Source organism: Pseudorca crassidens, chromosome 16 (assembly GCF_039906515.1).
Source record: "Pseudorca crassidens isolate mPseCra1 chromosome 16, mPseCra1.hap1, whole genome shotgun sequence".
NCBI lineage: Eukaryota > Metazoa > Chordata > Mammalia > Artiodactyla > Delphinidae > Pseudorca > Pseudorca crassidens.
Window position 1 is genome coordinate 10,121,207 of NC_090311.1, and position 16,609 is coordinate 10,137,815.

General features: G+C 45.3%; 1 protein-coding gene across 14 annotated transcripts in view; it reads left to right on the forward strand.

Annotated features, from left to right (window-relative positions):
• Positions 1-16,609, forward strand: part of FGFR2 (fibroblast growth factor receptor 2) — a 103,902-nt gene that overhangs the window by 43,511 nt on the left and 43,782 nt on the right. For all 14 annotated transcript variants that reach the window (XM_067709203.1, XM_067709205.1, XM_067709204.1 and 11 more), the window contains one exon: positions 7,319-7,442. In XM_067709203.1, the coding sequence (XP_067565304.1) occupies positions 7,319-7,442 (124 nt within the window). The remainder of the gene's footprint in view (positions 1-7,318; positions 7,443-16,609) is intronic.

Consider the following 16,609-nt stretch of genomic DNA (forward strand, 5'->3'; position numbering starts at 1 on the left):
TCTCCTTCATAAATCTCATTGCATAAACCATGGCTGTGCTCTGATGGCCCAGCTGTCTGTCTAGCTCTTTCTACCTGTTTATGGGCTGGGCACTTGGGCCCTGGTCTACTGTATTATGCATATGTGGCCATTGAAGGGAGAAGGAACACAAAAAAACCAAAACAAAGTCAAAGAGAATTATGAAACAGGACAGAAAGCTCATTTTAATTAAAATGGCCCATAGAGCTCTTTGGTATTCTGTGTTTCAGTCTTACTTATCAAAGAACTCATGCTGAGCCATTCTTAGGTTATTAAGAGTCAAATTACTGTTTTTCTTAGTATGTGGGCAAAGCCTGGTTGGATGTTATATAATGACGAAGCATGACTTGAAGCAAAACCATATCTCCCTAATTGTGCTGATGCCTGGGCTTTTTAACATCAGTTAAAAAGTTGGCTGAGATCTCCGGGCTTCACATCACCTATCCTTAAGATGAGAAGATGGGATAGGAAATCTCTAACGTCTGATCCTTTCCAGCACTAAAACCTGTGATTTAGTAGCCTGACCATAACGCAGCATCAGCCATTTTTCATCTTAAACAGCAGCACAGAGTTTGTTTTTTATAAGGAGGTTGCCTTTAAGGCTAGATGTTTAGTAGGGCTCTGAGCAGTGATTACAATTAAATGTAGAAAAGCAAGAAGATGACTGAGATAATTAATAGACCCGCTCAATTGCCAGCTCATTCCTAGGTAATGATTTAGGCATAGAGGAGAAGAACATTCTTAAAAACCATCTTTCAAGCCACTTACTAACTGCATAAGACCCAAGAGAGATCATGGGATAAAGCTCTCCCTCAACACGGCCATAGAATTGGCACAAGAGCCCACGGCATCCAAGAGGTTAGAATTCCCACGGAGCGGCCTGGCAGAGGAGAGGAAGCATTGTAGAGTATGGACTGTTAGTTTCCAAGTACATTTCAGGTCCAAGAAAAGACAACTACAAAAATTATTTTCTTATCACAACTGAACTGGTTGTTTTGATGGTTAGGTTAGATTTACATTTTCTAGGTTATTAAGTGTAATGCTTAACCCCAAAGTGTGTTTATTTGGAAAAATCAGTACTAATTTGCGTTTTAATGTATTCATATTTGTTGAGCTTTTTTTCAACCAAGACACTTCTGCTTTAATGTCAGATCAGGGAGACTGTGACGAGGGGCAGGTGTATGTTGGTATCTGCTGGCATGTGTTGTCTGCTCACCTGTGTCCTGACTGTTCCAGGTGCCTCCTGTGTACATGGCACCCTGTCCCCTGCACAGCCCAAAGAGGTGGGCACTGTTCTTTTGTCCCCTTTGCACATGGGGCTCCTAGGTGGTAGAGCTGTTATTTGGACCCAGGCAATTTTTGCTCCAAAGTTCATGCCCATATTAAAATATGGTTCCATGTTTTGTTTAAAAAAAACCCCCAAACACTGTTATGATAAACGAAAGACACGTAGGTAGTAATGGCTTCCCAAGAGCATATAACTATCAGTTGATGCAGGGTATACTGTTGAGAGTAAAGTTGGGGGGAGGGGTATGACGCTGTTCTTCTAGCTTCCGTGACCTGTATGAGATTTTTTTTTTTGGTGTGTGGTAAAAGTATAACATAAAATTTGTCATTTATTTCTAAAACTTTTTCATCATCCAAAATAGAAACTCTGTATCCATTAAACATTAATTCCCTCCTACTCCTTTCCCCAGGCCCTGGTAACTTCGAATCTACTTTCTGTCTGTGAATTTGCCTGTCCAGGTATCTCCTATAAGTGGAATCATAGGAAATGTGTCCTTTTGTATCTGGCTGTTTCACTTAATATGTTCAAGGTTCATCCATGTTGTAGCATGTATCAGAACTTCCTTCTTTTAAAAGAGTGGCTGAATCATATTCCATTATATGGATATATCACACTTCGTTTATCCGTTCATCTGTTGATGGGCGCTTGGGTTGTTTCCACCTTGTGGCTACTGTGGATGACGCAGCTATGAACATTGGTGTACTAGTATCTGTTTGAGTCCTTACTTGGAGTTCCTTCGGGTGTATACCTAGGAATGGAATTGCTCGATCATATGGTGATTCTGTGTTTAGCTTTTTAAAGAAGGCCGTGACGTTTTTAAAGAGTTAAGTTCAAAAGGCAGCGGATGCCCTTTTGGCAGTCTGTCCCCAGAGCACCTTTCTGGGCACCGTCAGGGAACAGGCATCGAAGGGAACAGGCATCGAAGGGATCAGCCTTGCATTTTATAATTCACTTCCCACCTCCTCTGGAGAGATCCATTGTTTACTGAGTAGAGGGAAGAGTTTCTGCCATTGGTCCTCAAAGATCAGAGCTCACCCAGCCCTGTTCTCTGGACCCCTCCCGAAAAGCAAACCTCTTGGCGTTTAAGCATTAAACAGGTGTTTGTCTCCAGGTCTGCGTGGTGACAGGAAGCAGCGTGTGCTACAGCCCTTGGCACATGTAAGCTCAGTTTGTATGTATACATCCCAGAGGGATGGTCTGGAGTCCCCCAGGAACCAGCTGAAAATGGGGATCTGCCATGGGCTAGTAAGATTTTAGGCATCCTCATGACACCTGGTTTATGTTGAATTGTAGTTCGTGGGGCACCTTATGAAGGCCAGGGTTAAAAGGGAGTGCTGTCCTTCTCCATAATTTGAGCCCTGATACTGGTGGAAGGAAGTCTTGGGGGTATTTACCATCATGTGGACACATCATTCCTCGATTTGGCACAGAGCAAAACTTTCCATCCAGCTTCTGGGTGTTTATTCTGCTTGTTATCGAACACCTGGGTGTTTGGAAATGTTCAGAGTTTTTTGCAATGTGGAAAGCAAACATCCAGGTGACAGCTGGGTCTTTGACCTTTCACCTTTCACCTAGGTGTTTTGGTGTCCTACCAACTCAATCGACATTCCCAGTTGTCAGCTGAAGGCTAGGGGTTTTAGGTGCAACGTGGAGGCTTTAGGTAACTGAGGAATTCCGAGAAAACCTGTCTGGGCCACCTTTTGTCTTTGCAATGACAGGGTGTAGAATGTTTGTGGATCCCGTTTTTGGATTACAAGTAAGAAGAGAGTTGAGGCCATTAGCTTCAGTCTGCTTGGTTTCAGTATTGAAATGTTATTTTTAGAAGATTTCAGTGAACATAGTTTTGAAACTCCATGCTCTCTCATTTTGTTCCTTGGCAGATGAAAAATACTGATGAATTCCACAAAGATTTAGCCACAGGGAGGAATGAGAAGAAGGGATTGTGCATGGTCAGTTACTGCAGGATTTCTCTTCTCCCTGGCTTTTGTGGTCTGTCCGCCGGAGAGTTACACATGCGGTGGTTCTGCCACAAAACAACTACTACCCTAGGGTTTATTTCACTTTTTCTGTTGTGTGTGTGTGAGATTTATGTTTAAATTTGAAAAGTGAAAATGAGTAAACATTTCTAATCCTACTGCTTAATTATATAAAGTATATCACTAACAGTTGAGTACATTTTCTTTCTGATTTTACCTTGTACACAAGTCATGCTTACAGATTCAGGCCTATTTGTGCCTAGAAGGTTGTGTGTGTGTGTCATGTGTGTGTCTTGTGTGTGTATGTTTTTTACAAAATGGAATCATGAATATACATATTTGCACTCAGGCTACTTGTTTTCATTCATCAGTAACTATCAGTGATATTTTACCGGGACGGAACATAAGAATACCTCATTCTTTTTAATGACTGTATGCTATTCTTTTGGAATAAACTGTTCATGTTGAATGAGTCTCCTGTTGATGGATTCCAGTTTTCTTCTGTTACAAACTGTGCTTGAAGCAACAATTTTATTATGTGCTTTGAAGTAATCCTGCTCTTTTCTGTGTAGGCAAGATTTCTAGAAGTGGAATTAGCTGGGTCCAAAAAAAAAAATGTGTGTTGCTAATTTTAATGGGTACTAGCAAATTATTTTACAGAAAGGTTTTTCTCAACTTATGTTATCAATTTGAGTTTCTATTTCCCTCCACCCTCACCGAGTACTCAATGACATTGATCTTTCTAATTTTTGTTAATCAACTGGTGAATAACAGTGTCTCATCATTGTTTTTCCTTTTTTTTGCGGTACGCGGGCCTCTCACTGCTGTGGCCTCTTCCGTTGCGGAGCACAGGCTCCGGACGCGCAGGCTCAGCGGCCATGGCTCACGGGCCCAGCCGCTCCGCGGCATGTGGGATCCTCCCGGACCGGGGCACGAACCCGCGTCCCCTGTATCGGCAGGCAGACTCTCAGCCAATGCGCCACCAGGGGAGCCCTCATCATTGTTTTAATTTGCAGTTCCCTGCTCCTTAATGAGGTTAAGCATCTTTTCATATGTTTGTTGAGTACTTACATTCCCTCTTCTGTGCAACCAAAGATGGTTTATGTTCATTTGACCTAAGTGGCAGAAACAATGGAGCATTAAAAAGCAAAAAAAAGGAATTGAGAAAAACGTGTCGAAGATGACATCTTACATTTTTGTAGTTTCTTTAGGTGTACCCGGAATCTCGGTATGGAAATGGTGTGTTTAAAAAAGCACAGAAATCTTTGTGCCTCTGTTCCCCATCTTTGTAGACTTACTGTTTGTAGTCTCTTAGCTTGTCATTAAGCAACCAATAATTAATGGTAGGATGTCCCCTACAAAAGTGTCAAATAGTCTCCCTGTTGGAGACTTCCAAGGGCATCCATTGGAAAATGCCACAGCTCATAAAATTTGGGATTGGTGGTATGTCAAGGAATCAAATACTGGAGCCATGGTGTAAGAAAATAAATATTAACAGCACTGTATGGGGCAATATTGATTGAGTACCAAGGTCTCTGGAAGGGCAGAAGCACCCTGTTGGGTAAATGTGTTTCTCATTGTGAAAGCATTTTATAAATGTTAACTTATTAACATTATTGTCGTGCATCTCTAGGAAGTAAATATCCAGGGAGCACATGCCCTTGTAGATCTTACGTGGAATGCCATAGCCCCGACGAAAGACTGGAGCTGACCATAGGCCCTAGGGTTAAAAAAAGGCAGTGGCGTGCGGGGCTGTATATGCCAAGATTTAATGTCTCGGGCAGAGACAGACCATGCCCTGCCTGCACAGTTCAGGTTCAGCTCCATTTGGAATCCACTCTGTGCCAAATCTGGATCCAGGCACAAGAAAGACATTGACAGTTTGGATGGGGTCCAGAGACAGGCACTAGCCATGATTAAGGGCTTATGGGCATGACATTTGAGCAGGGGCTCAAAGAACTGAATATTTACAGCGGGGCTAAATGCTGGATTACGTGGCTTGGTGACATCGGCCCGAGTTACCCTCCATGTGACTGGTTCCTCAGAGGCCAAGAGAGCCCCATTCCTGCTACTGCTGAGCGCTTCTGGAGAGGGAGGGTCTCATTGTGGGCTCATCTGCCTCGAGTTAAGTCAAGGAGCTAGCACCTGCCTTTTCCGTGCTCTGAGCCTACAGCTCCGGGGTAGCCCCCGGGGGGCCAGGATTTCCATAGGGAATGCTTAAACTGGAGATTTTAGTGTCCACATCTTCTCTTCTTCCTGAGCGTCCCTTTTATACATTCTGCAGAGAAGGTGCTTCTCCCAAGAGGAGACACAGCCTCTCGTTTTGGTTCTCCTAAAAGCCTGTGGCCCAGCCAAGAGCAGAAAGTGAGTCTTCTCCGATGTAGAGAATAGACTCTCTCCATTGTAGGTCTGATGACTTCAAGTTCATTGACTGCCAGACATTTCCCCTGGGACAGTGAGACGAACACCCCATCACCAGCTCTAGGACCTTAGACTGAAACAACCTCCATGGTTTACAGGGGGAGTCGTTTTCAGGCAGCAGCTGAAGCAAAGGGACTGCTCGGAATGCAGTCTTAATTCAGGGCTTGTAGTCTGTGAAGAAGAAGAATCCAGCCTTCACCCCCATGATGCTTCCCAAGACTGTTAGTGATGACCAGCAATCTTGTTTTTGGACTCAGCGTCAGTAACTGCACTCTGCCGTGATGGCTTGTGCTGAACTGAACGACTGACATGAAAAGAGTTGTACTATCGCGTGTTCTTCTAACCTCTTACCTCTGTTGGCTCTGCTTTTCCAAATGGACAGCTGCTCTGCCCTCCCCTCTTTATAATGGAGCGTTCACGAGACGATTTTCTTTATTCTCTAATTTAGTTCCTAGAATCTCTCATGTGCTTGTGCAGGCTCTGCTGGCATTACCGGTTTTTTATGTGATTAAGGCAGAAAACACTTGCAGTGCTCAGGGAATCATTCAGAAGGTCAGTTGGAATCCCTGAAATAGGATGAGTAGGCCCTGGCTTTTTATTTTTTCTTTCCATTTCTCCAGAATGCCTTGTCCAAAATGCCTTTAAAGAATGATACGGATTTGGAGAGAAATATTAAAGCCATGAACCTGAAAGATGAAATCCGCATTTTGACCTTGATAAGGAAGAATCCTGCTTGCTTGAAAGCCTGAGTCTATTGAAATACTTTGAAAGCAAGGTGGAAACCTTAGAACCTAGTCTGTTTGCATGTTGACAGAACTAGGGTAAGAATCACAATAACTTCTTTTCTCATGTGCTGCTTATCTTTGAAAAGTCTCAAGGAGTTTGTAAACAGATGGATACACAACTTAAGTTTCCTGAGGATTCATTGCTCCCATATTTGAAATTCCGAGTGTATCTCAGGAACATGTAGCATCTATTCAGCCAGAGATGGGAGGGGCAGACCTATGTTTCCAGCTGAAACTTCTTGAGATGTCCTGACAGCATCTAAGCGCTGTGGGGAAGGATCTAAGAGGACTTCAAACCAGAAGCTTCCAGGAACAATAACAGCACCTACCTTGTGGGCTCCTTGGGAGAGTTAAGGTTAAGTTAGCTGAGGTGGAAAGGAGCGCTCAGCAAAGTGCCTGGTTTACGGTACGTGTTCACTGGCGTTTGCTCTACGTAGTTCCTTGGTGCTGTAGGGTTTGAGGGCTCCCAGTGGAGGAGCAGTCTGAGGCTCACCTGCCCTGGGGCACTGATGCTGTGGGTTAGTGTTAGGTTCCCGGCCACTTGGCAGCTCCTGGAGGACCCCTCAAACCTGTGACAGTGACAGACCTACTGCAAACACTCTTTTGTATCTTAACATGATGATGTCAGCTTGCCAGATGTTCACCATGATGATAATTGTTGTTTTCCTTTGTCAGCAGTCTGAGTATTTATTATGAGGAAAATTTAGAATTCAGGTGATTCTTCTCTGCCTTCCTTGTCTCCCTCAACTTCTTTTTAAATCAAGAAAGCAAAGCGCCTGGTGTTCTGTACTAAGATTGTTCAATAACCACCTTTCCTCTCATCTTTGCAGGTACGAAACCAGCATTGGAGCCTTATCATGGAAAGCGTGGTCCCATCCGACAAAGGAAATTATACCTGTGTGGTGGAGAACGATTACGGGTCCATCAATCACACGTACCACCTTGATGTTGTTGGTGAGTTTGCTTCTCCCCGAGCGGCAGCCATGTGCCAGCCTGCTGCAGCTTTACTCATTTGAAATTGTGAAAGTGAGTCTTGTTTCTCCCCATGCTTTCAGGAGGCTTGGTTTGTTTTCATTCTTTCTAAATACACGCTATCATTTGGGAAGGATTCTTCTGTCATTTGACAATGTTCTGTTTCCTGATTAGCTGAGTTTTATGTGTTTTGCGTGATCCCCTTGGCTCCCAAGCATCATTTTGTGTAATGTGGATGTGGTGTGAGATGTGCTGATGTTCTGGAAGCTGAGATTTCTCTGCAAAATGTTAGTGTCTGCAGGGAAAGGTACAGTTAGACTGTGGGAGAACGTTGTTGCTGAAAGAAGGGCAACTATATAATGCTGGCTGAAGAGTAAAGGAAAAGGTATTATAATGACTGAGATTATAGCTGGTTGGACTAAGGTTAACGTCAAGGGACCCTTCAGTCCCATCAGAAGAAAGTCATTAAACACTACAAGTTCAACATCTATTCCTAGAAGCTATTTCTTCTGTGAAAAGGGAACTGTTTTAATGGGCTTATGAATACTTTTTTAAATCAAAGTGCTTAAATAAACTATTTTAATGAAATATCTTAAGATAACATAACTTGTTGTCCTGGAAACTCAAATTTCTTCCTAAGTCTGGTCTATTATGATGGGTTTAGTTGTAACTGATGAAGAAAGGCTGTTTCTCTGTCTTGTTGGAGGATTGATAAACTTACACCTAGGAGGTGTCTCGTTTCGGGATGGTGGGCTGAGATCTTTCCTTTGTAGAAGCCACCTTTTGTCTTTGCCATCTACCCTGACTCTCGGTGTGGCCACCTGTCCTTGAGTCCTTGCTGTGGGTTACCTAATCGGTTTGCACATCCCCACATGCAGGTTTCTGACTCCTGCTAAAGTCTCAGTCTCACCTTGACTCATTTTGCGTTAGTGTGACCCTCTGTAACCCCACAAACTCATGCCCGCCCCCTGTGCATCCACAAACAAAGGGCTTCCGCCATCATTTCCTGTGCACGTGCCCTTAGTATTATTTCACATGTGGGCATTTCTTCTCCTTCAATAAAATATAAACTCTTTGAGGAGAGAGACCCCATAGATATTTGAGTTGCCCAAAGAGCCATTAAAGAAACTTTGCGACATCTTGATAAACCAAATTACATAGATGTGGTTAATTGAAGTTTTAGGTTAACTGAAAATTAAATAGAAAACCATTTTAATTTTCTATCAGGTTAAATTAAATCCATAAGAAACTCTGCCTTGGAAAGCATGATTCAGTCTTTATCTCCATTTGTAAAGTGTTCAGTGAAAAAAACAGCATTTTGTTATTCAGAAGCCTTAATGTGAAATTTGAAAGGATTTTGTATAATATAGATTCTATAGATATTCATCAAAGCCTGAGTTTTAAGAGCCTTCTTTTCTCACAGAGATATTTGTGGAATGTTTCTTAGCGGGAATCACTACGTACTGATAGTTTACCAAACAAACACAAGGAGAAGTAACACTCACACATGAGAAGAAAATGGTTAACATTTATTTTGGCATTGATGTGTCATAAGTCTATCAATCAAAGAGCACACGACTTGGACTTCCCTGGCGGTCCAGCAGTTAAGACTCCACGCTTCCAATGCAGGGGGCGCAGGCTCAATCCCTGATCGGGGAACCACGATCCCACGTGCCACATGGCGCGGCCCCCCAAAATAAATTAATTTAAAAAAAAAAAAAAAGAGGAGCACACCACTTGGATTTCACTTTGGGCCTCGCATATCCTGAGTTTGACATGAAAGTGTTCCTATTAAAGGAAAGAAAGTTTTGGGGCTAAAAGTTCTAAATAGTTAATTTTGGACAAAAGTCATTTATTGTGGGAATAAAATCATTGTGTTAACAGCAGTCTTTGGGGATCCTGGCTTTGCAGAGATCTACAAATCATTCATTAAGATTGGTTGGGGCCATTCCAGGAATCAGGAGTCATATCTCGGCCACTTGAGCCACGGGCTCTCTCGCTTCTAGCAGGTTTTAGGTTGAGTTGTTATGTAAAATGTTCAAAAGCCCCTCACCCCACCTCCCCTTTCAGCTTGCTGGCAGCTCATCTCTGTGAAGCCCTGAAATCTCTCTTAGAGTTTAGGGTTGGATTTGAATTGTGCTGCTGAATAATGGAATTGTGCTGTCTAATGTTAATCCCCTGGCAATCAGTCTTGTTGAAAAGAGCGTATGATTCAGTGGTGTAATGTGGAGGGAGCGTAGTGTATGGAGTAATGCAGAGAAAGGCCTGATTATGTCACAAAGTTGGGAGATCGCCCAGCTAAACGTGGGCCAATAATGACACAATGCTGGTTGGGAATATCCATTAAAGCTCAACCCCAATAATTTTCCAAGCCTTGAACCTTCTTTATAAATAGAAGCCAAAAGTCAGCGGAGTATAAGACATTTTCAGGAAAGATGGAGGTGTGAAATACTCTCATCTTTGCTCAAAACCCTAGTAATTGCTTTGAGAAGTGGTAATAAAATAAGAATTGAGTCAGCTGAAGCGTCTCAGGCAGACTTACAGGGCTGGCAGACAGTCATCCTGAACATCTCGGCAAGTGGAAACAAAAGGGGTTCAGGCTTGAACTGTGAATTTCTGGTGGCCTGTAGGTCCAAGTTTAATACACGGCTGCGTGGTAGCAGCCTCTCACCTCCATCTTGGTTTGACAGAATATCAGAGACTCTTTCCCAGAGAAAGTGAAGTCCTGACCTAGTTCCCGTTCTCCGAGGTTTTATTTTTGTTGCTATGATACATAGGCTTGTAGTTTGGATATGACGACGCATCAAACTGGGTGAGACCTTTTTATTGAAATTCTTCCCTGGAAAGGCATTCCCATAAGCACTTTAATGTAAAAGCTGTGTAATTTAAGTGACATTCTTGTGTTCTGGAATTAAATAGCGAGCCATTGTTGTGTGTGAGGGAAACGCTTTGGTTTATGGGAGCCTTTTAGGAGCCTTGTTTGATCCTCATTAAAATTGACACCATTACTTTTCAGCCATTTACTTGCAAGGGAAAATTAGTGTGAAGCTCCACATCTCAGTAATTGTGGTGATAATAAAACGGGCTCTCCTTAAAATAGCGAGCTCTGGGAGGTGGCAAGTGCTCGCCCGTAGCTCATCAGTGAGTGAGGCTGGAGCGCAGAATTCTGCCTGGGGCCCGCCACCAAGAAGCAGCAGCCTGGCAGAAGGCCTTTAACTTTTTTTTTTTTTTTTTTAACATCTTTACTGGGGTATAATTGCTTTACATGGTGTGTTAGTTTCTGCTTTATAATGAAGTGAATCAGTTATACATACACATACGTTCCCATATCTCTTCCCTCTTGCGTCTCCCTCCCTCCCACCCTCCCTATCCCACCCCTCTAGGTGGTCACAAAGCACCGAGCTGATCTCCCTGTGCTGTGCGGCTGCTTCCCACTAGCTATCTACCTTATGTTTGGTAGTGTATATATGTCCATGCCACTCTCTCGCTTTGTCCCAGCTTACCCTTCCCCCTCCCCATATCCTCAAGTCCATTCTCTAGTAGGTCTGTGTCCTAATTCCTGTCTTACCCCTAGGTTCTTCATGACATTTTTTTTTTCACTCTCCTCGTGTCTGAAAAGGAAGGCGCTGAGACTCACTAATGTTAGATAAAGGCAGCCCGGTGTTGTGAGCATAGCGGCTCTGTCGGCCCACACACTGGGGACCAAGAGAACTGGGACAAGTGACTAGCTCCTCTGAGCCTCTCTCAGCGATGATGCTTACCTCGTTTCTGTGATGGCTGTATCAGTTTCCTAGGGGCTGCTGTAACACATCATCACAGGCTGGATGGCTTAAAACAATAGGAAATTATTCTCTTGTCAGTTCTGGAAGCCAGAAGTCTGAAGTCAGGCTCTCTGTAGGGTTGGATCCTTTTGGAGATTCCGAGGACGAATCCGTTCATGCCTCTGTCCCAGCTTCTGGTGGCTGTCAGCAGTTCTTGGCTTGTGGACATATCACTCCACCTCCAGCTCTGTCTTCCCGTGGCCTTCCTCTCCGTGGTGTCTCAAATCTCCCTCTGCCTTTCTCTCGTAAGGACACCTGTCGTTGGATTTGGAGCCCATCTTCAATCCAGGATGACCTCATCTTGAGGTCCTTAAACTCCATCACAAAGACCTTATTTCCAAATAGGGTCACGTTCACAGGTGCCAGGGGGTTAGGACATGGACTCATCTTTTCTGGGGCCACAGTTCAACCCACTCTAGTGGTTATGAGAAATCGGTTGGGTAAACAGGTGAAAACACCCAACTGGTACCTAGGTGGCTAGCAACAAATGCTACTTTCCCCCTTTCTAAACTTGGAAACGCCTTTGAGGGTTAGAAGACGTCTTAAATGGCCTTTATGGACTCAACCAGAAGTTTTATTGAACAACCTGGTTGCCGTGTTGGGACCGCCAGAACCGGCCAGTGGCTGACGGTCACTTGTCCTGCTGAGGTTTCCATCTTTGGTTAATGCTGTCGTCAGGGCTTTCCCAGGACTGAGATAGTTGCTTGAACTCACAGAAGAGGGTTGTAGAGTTTGAGAGCTTCAGGTTCATCGAGTTGGTCTCGTCACCTCCACCTCCACCTCCCACCCCATTTTACAGTTGGGGACCTCCAGGTTCCGGGCGGGGAAGTGATGTTTGCCAGGGTCTCGAAGGAACTCCAGAGCTGGGTCCTCTCGAATCCTAGACTCGTGCTGCGCGCACCACACACTGCTGTCTCTGTTTCAGGATTGCTGTGGAGTCAGCAGCTGCCGCAGCCAGACTCAGAGGTGAACCCCATGTGCAGCTCTTTGTTTCCAAAAAACCCCAAAATGTGAGAGAGAGAGATGGAAGTATTCAGAAGACCAGTTGCTCCTTCTGACTCATATAGACCCTTTCTTTGGCTTGGAATTGTGAACTCTGCCCCCTTTCGATGTCCAGTTCTGCATTCCCAGAGACCATCAGATAACTTGTGAGCTTTTCACCTGGCATGGGGTATTCTGGGGGACAGCAGAGCAGCAGAGGTGGATACGGGGCCTCTGGATTTGCAGAGGCCAGCCTTGCCTACTCCTCTACAGTCTACTTTCCAGAAATTTGTCCTCCCGGGGCAAGAGCTATAAGCAGCACACAGTGTCTCGGAGGCTGGTTGGGAGCCGATCGGGGCCAGGAGTCCCTTCTGGCTGGGAGGGGATCACCCAGGCCCCTCCGCCAGCGCTGACTTGTTCGGCGGCAGACAGGGACAGTGCTGTCCACTGGCCCTTGACATCAATCTGCTGTAACCCGGCTTCAGACGTGATGGGACTCAGCCCGAAAGCAAGAAGGAGTCCGTGCCAGTGCTGACTGCCACCCCCCAGGTGTGTGTCGGGGAGGAGTGAAGGCTGTTATTGCGGGCGCTGACCCATAGGCCTGACTAAGGGGCTGACGTTGAGCGCTCGGCAGCCCGTCCAGTGGGAGAGGTGGTGTCAATCGTTTATTGCTTGGGGCAGTCCCGTCCTGGGAAGACAGAGGACCCAGTGTGATCCCTGAGCCCTAGGGAGGGGACTGAGGCAAGTCAGAGCCCCCGAAACCACACTTCTGCAGTGCACCGGACCTTTCTTTCTGGTGGGAGGTGTCAGGTTGGAACAAAGTGGTGTTTCAGTAAATGAAGAAATGGTGGTCTAGTTCATTAATTAACTGGTTGGTTTATTAGGACCGTTCCCAGCCACTTGCTCCTTATGGAAGACCCTTCTCTGTCCTAGTTTCTGTCACATCATGGCTCCCGGACACTGCTTCTGTTTCTCTGAGTGAAGAGGGTGGCTGCAGTGCAGGTGGCATGAAACTACACAATACCGTGTATCTGGAGATTTGAACGCATTGGACACCTGACTCTCACCTTCCAACTTGGAGCCCTTGTGCATTTCCCTGGCACTCGCCAGGCCTCAGCTCCACAGAGCCCCTTGGGATTCTCAACTTGAAGCATCTTGACCTAGAAGCTTCCTGGCCAGACCTCATTTGATTTTCCATATTCATGATTTTGATGCCAATGAATTCTTTTCCATTTCTTGCTCTGAGTTCAAGACTTGGTGTTTATCCTGATACTGGTTCTGCGTGCCAGCTTGACGTTGTGAGATCTAGCTGGAGGAAGGCAGCAAGCCCCTCAGCTGAGAGCGGATGGATGGAGGTGCCATGCCAGGCACGGGCCACGGCGACGCCTTCCTAAGTGGGCTTGTTAAAGTGGGCGTGGAATGGTGGGGCTGTAGCGGCAGTTGTGTAGGAGGCCAAGTCCTGCTGCTTTTGTGGCTCCAGCAGCCAATACTGCCCCCCTTGTCCTACCCGTTGCTCCAGCATCAACCCTCGGGGGGACACCTGAGCACCTCTGCAGGTACTGGTGGGAATTACGTGGGTGAGTGGTTCAAATCCTGTTTCCATCCTTTGCTAGCTTTGTGGCCTGGGAAGTCATGGAACTTCTGAACCTCAGTTTTCTCATCTGTATAATGGGGGATGGCATGCTTTGGTAGGAGGGCGGTGCTTTTAAATAATGGGACCCACTGGTGATGTCTAGTCCTGTCATTAGGGGGTCCCACACCTCCTTTCATAGCTCTCAGCTGAGACATGTACACTCAGCTCAGCCCTGGCTAAAGGAGTGGTTGGTCCTCTCCTTTCCTTCAGGACGCAGATTTCAAAACTTCCTTTGGTAGCTACTGTTTAACGAGCCTTTTGGTTGCTACAGAGTGGCTTTTCATACCTATTTCACAACAGGTATTCCAGGGGCAAAAGCTGGCCAGTGGGTGGCTACATCAGCGCCGAAGGTACTGAGCGGAAAGCGCTTTCCTGCAGGACTGATACCAGCTCAGAGTTACTCCTTCTGGGCATTGAGGGCAGGTGATTCCTGTGGGTGCCAGCTCCTGGGGCTGGAGCAGGCACACGCTGGCCTGGATGGGACCATGCGAGAACTGCCATATCAGCATATTTGGATGTTCTCTGCAAGCCGTCAGTTGCCCTCTGCTCCATAGCTGAGGAAGGAAGCCTTATTGATTGTTTTGGATTCTGGCCGTGGGCCTGACTGCGGTGACTGGGGTGAGGGCTGATACTTGAGCTCTTGTCTGATCTTTGGCATTGAGTCTATGGTGTGGGCAAAGAGGATGTAGAAGTGTTACAGACAAGTGAACGACTTACAGCATTTTGTAAGAGGGTCTCTTCGTCGTAGCTGGAAATAATTCAGGTGGGCGCAGAGGGCAGAGAGAAAGCTTGTTGCTACTAGTCTCTGGGCAAGTAAGCGTGGCGTGAAGATGTAGATTCATCCATGGCAGTCAGAGTGCCCAGCGATTTGAGCTAGAACTTAGCAAGCTTTTGATCAGTATGTGCTGAATTGAAATAGTAGAACAGCCTGAGTTACTTCTATTTGGGGGTATGTGGTTCTTAACATATGGCAAATCCTAATGCAAGGAATCTTCCGAGTTCCTCTCTAAACGTATATATACAGCTTCAATTACTGGTCACCTTTTTTCACAAAAGACCCCAGTTGAGACGTATTATGCCGACTCTCATTAAGATGAGTGTAGAAATGCCAACAAACTCTTCCCCTTTTAAATAATACTTCCACCAGAGTGCTTTTATGGAGTCTCCCTCCCTTAGAACACCCTGCTGTTACATTCAGGTCTTGTGTTTGGTTTATTTTCACCGTCAGGAGAAGGTAGGGCAGAAACGACCTATCGTAACGGGGGTGTGTTCCCAAGTTCAAGAGCAGGTTTGAGTTGGAGAGGCAGCATTTAGAGTTTCACCGTAATGAGGTCAGAGTCGGGTTGGAAGTGGGGAAGAGATGGCTGAGGGGAGGATGTTAGTGTTTCTCTGGGAAAGTTTTTCTGTTTCTCCTTCTGAGAAGAGAGAGATGAGGAGACGAGGACATCAGTGCCTTGGTTTAGAGGGAAAAGATAGAGCAGAGCATTCTACAGGGATTGTCGTTATTGATTGTACTGTAATGGTTAATCCTCTATCTATGGGGCATCTCGTGCTTGGCCTAGAGGGTGTTTGGGACAATTGGTTGAATGAAACACATGCTTTGGCCTCTTGGGGTTCTCAGCTCACAGTGCAAAAGACCCCAAACTGCCGCAGTGAGAAGATGATAAGTAGGGACGGAGATTCCTGGATCTTGATAGAACTTCTCCTTTGACTTTCTTTCTCCTGGAGCCTCCCCCTTAGAGAATTCTCTCAAACAAGGCCTGTAGGAATTCGGTCCCTCCCCAATAAATGCGCACATCACGGGTCAGGTGGCGCCCCAGGCACATTCTTTATCGTCTCAGCCTGAAAGTGCTCTTTTTTGAAGATACGCATTGCATATTACTTGGGAGGAATCTTCTGGAAGTTGTGCTTTTTTTGAAAAAGGAATTCCTCGTTTTATTTGGTTCCGTATACACTCTGGACTGAGACTGAGAAATGAAGGATTTAGTCCTTTAAATTTTACATTTTGGCCAAAAGAAACAAAACCATCTTGTGTGTGAACCATCGCTGAGTGATGGGTGGGCAGTGGGCAGGGTTGCAGGCTGGCCTGAGGCCTCCCATTTGCCTTGGATGGTGAGAAGAGACGTAGAATTCATATTGGAGCCTTTTGTGATCTGGGTGACTATTTTGAAACTTCTCTTTAGATGATGCTTACAGCAAGGAATTATCTAGAATCACTTTTATTTTCAGGGTCTGAGTTTGCCTCTAAGAAAACAAATGAGGTTTTATTGTTCCACTTCTCCTATGGTTCGTTACCAAAGGGAGGCATTTCTTGTTTGCTCAGATGGGCTAAAAGCTTTTGCTTCTGCTTGACACGCCCCAGGAGCAAAGTAAGGCATCTGAGAGATTAACATGATAGATTTTTCTGGACTTCCTCTAGAAGTAAGGTTTTTTAATGGTGAAAGTTGATGAAATTGTCAACATTATTACCGTGGACATCTCTCCATGTCTGTACATATCTCTTTGCTTCATTCTTCCTAGTGGCCTGTGTGCTGTCTGTTGTGAACAGAGTATAATTTATTTAATCATCCCCCTTTTGCTAGGTATTTAACTTGTGTTCATCTTCTAGTTTCCAGTTACCAGAGAGGCTCCGTTGACAAGCTCTGCATACACCTGTTTGTTGGGCACCTGGGTGAATATTTTTCTAGGACCCATTTCTGGATCTTTTTTGATGT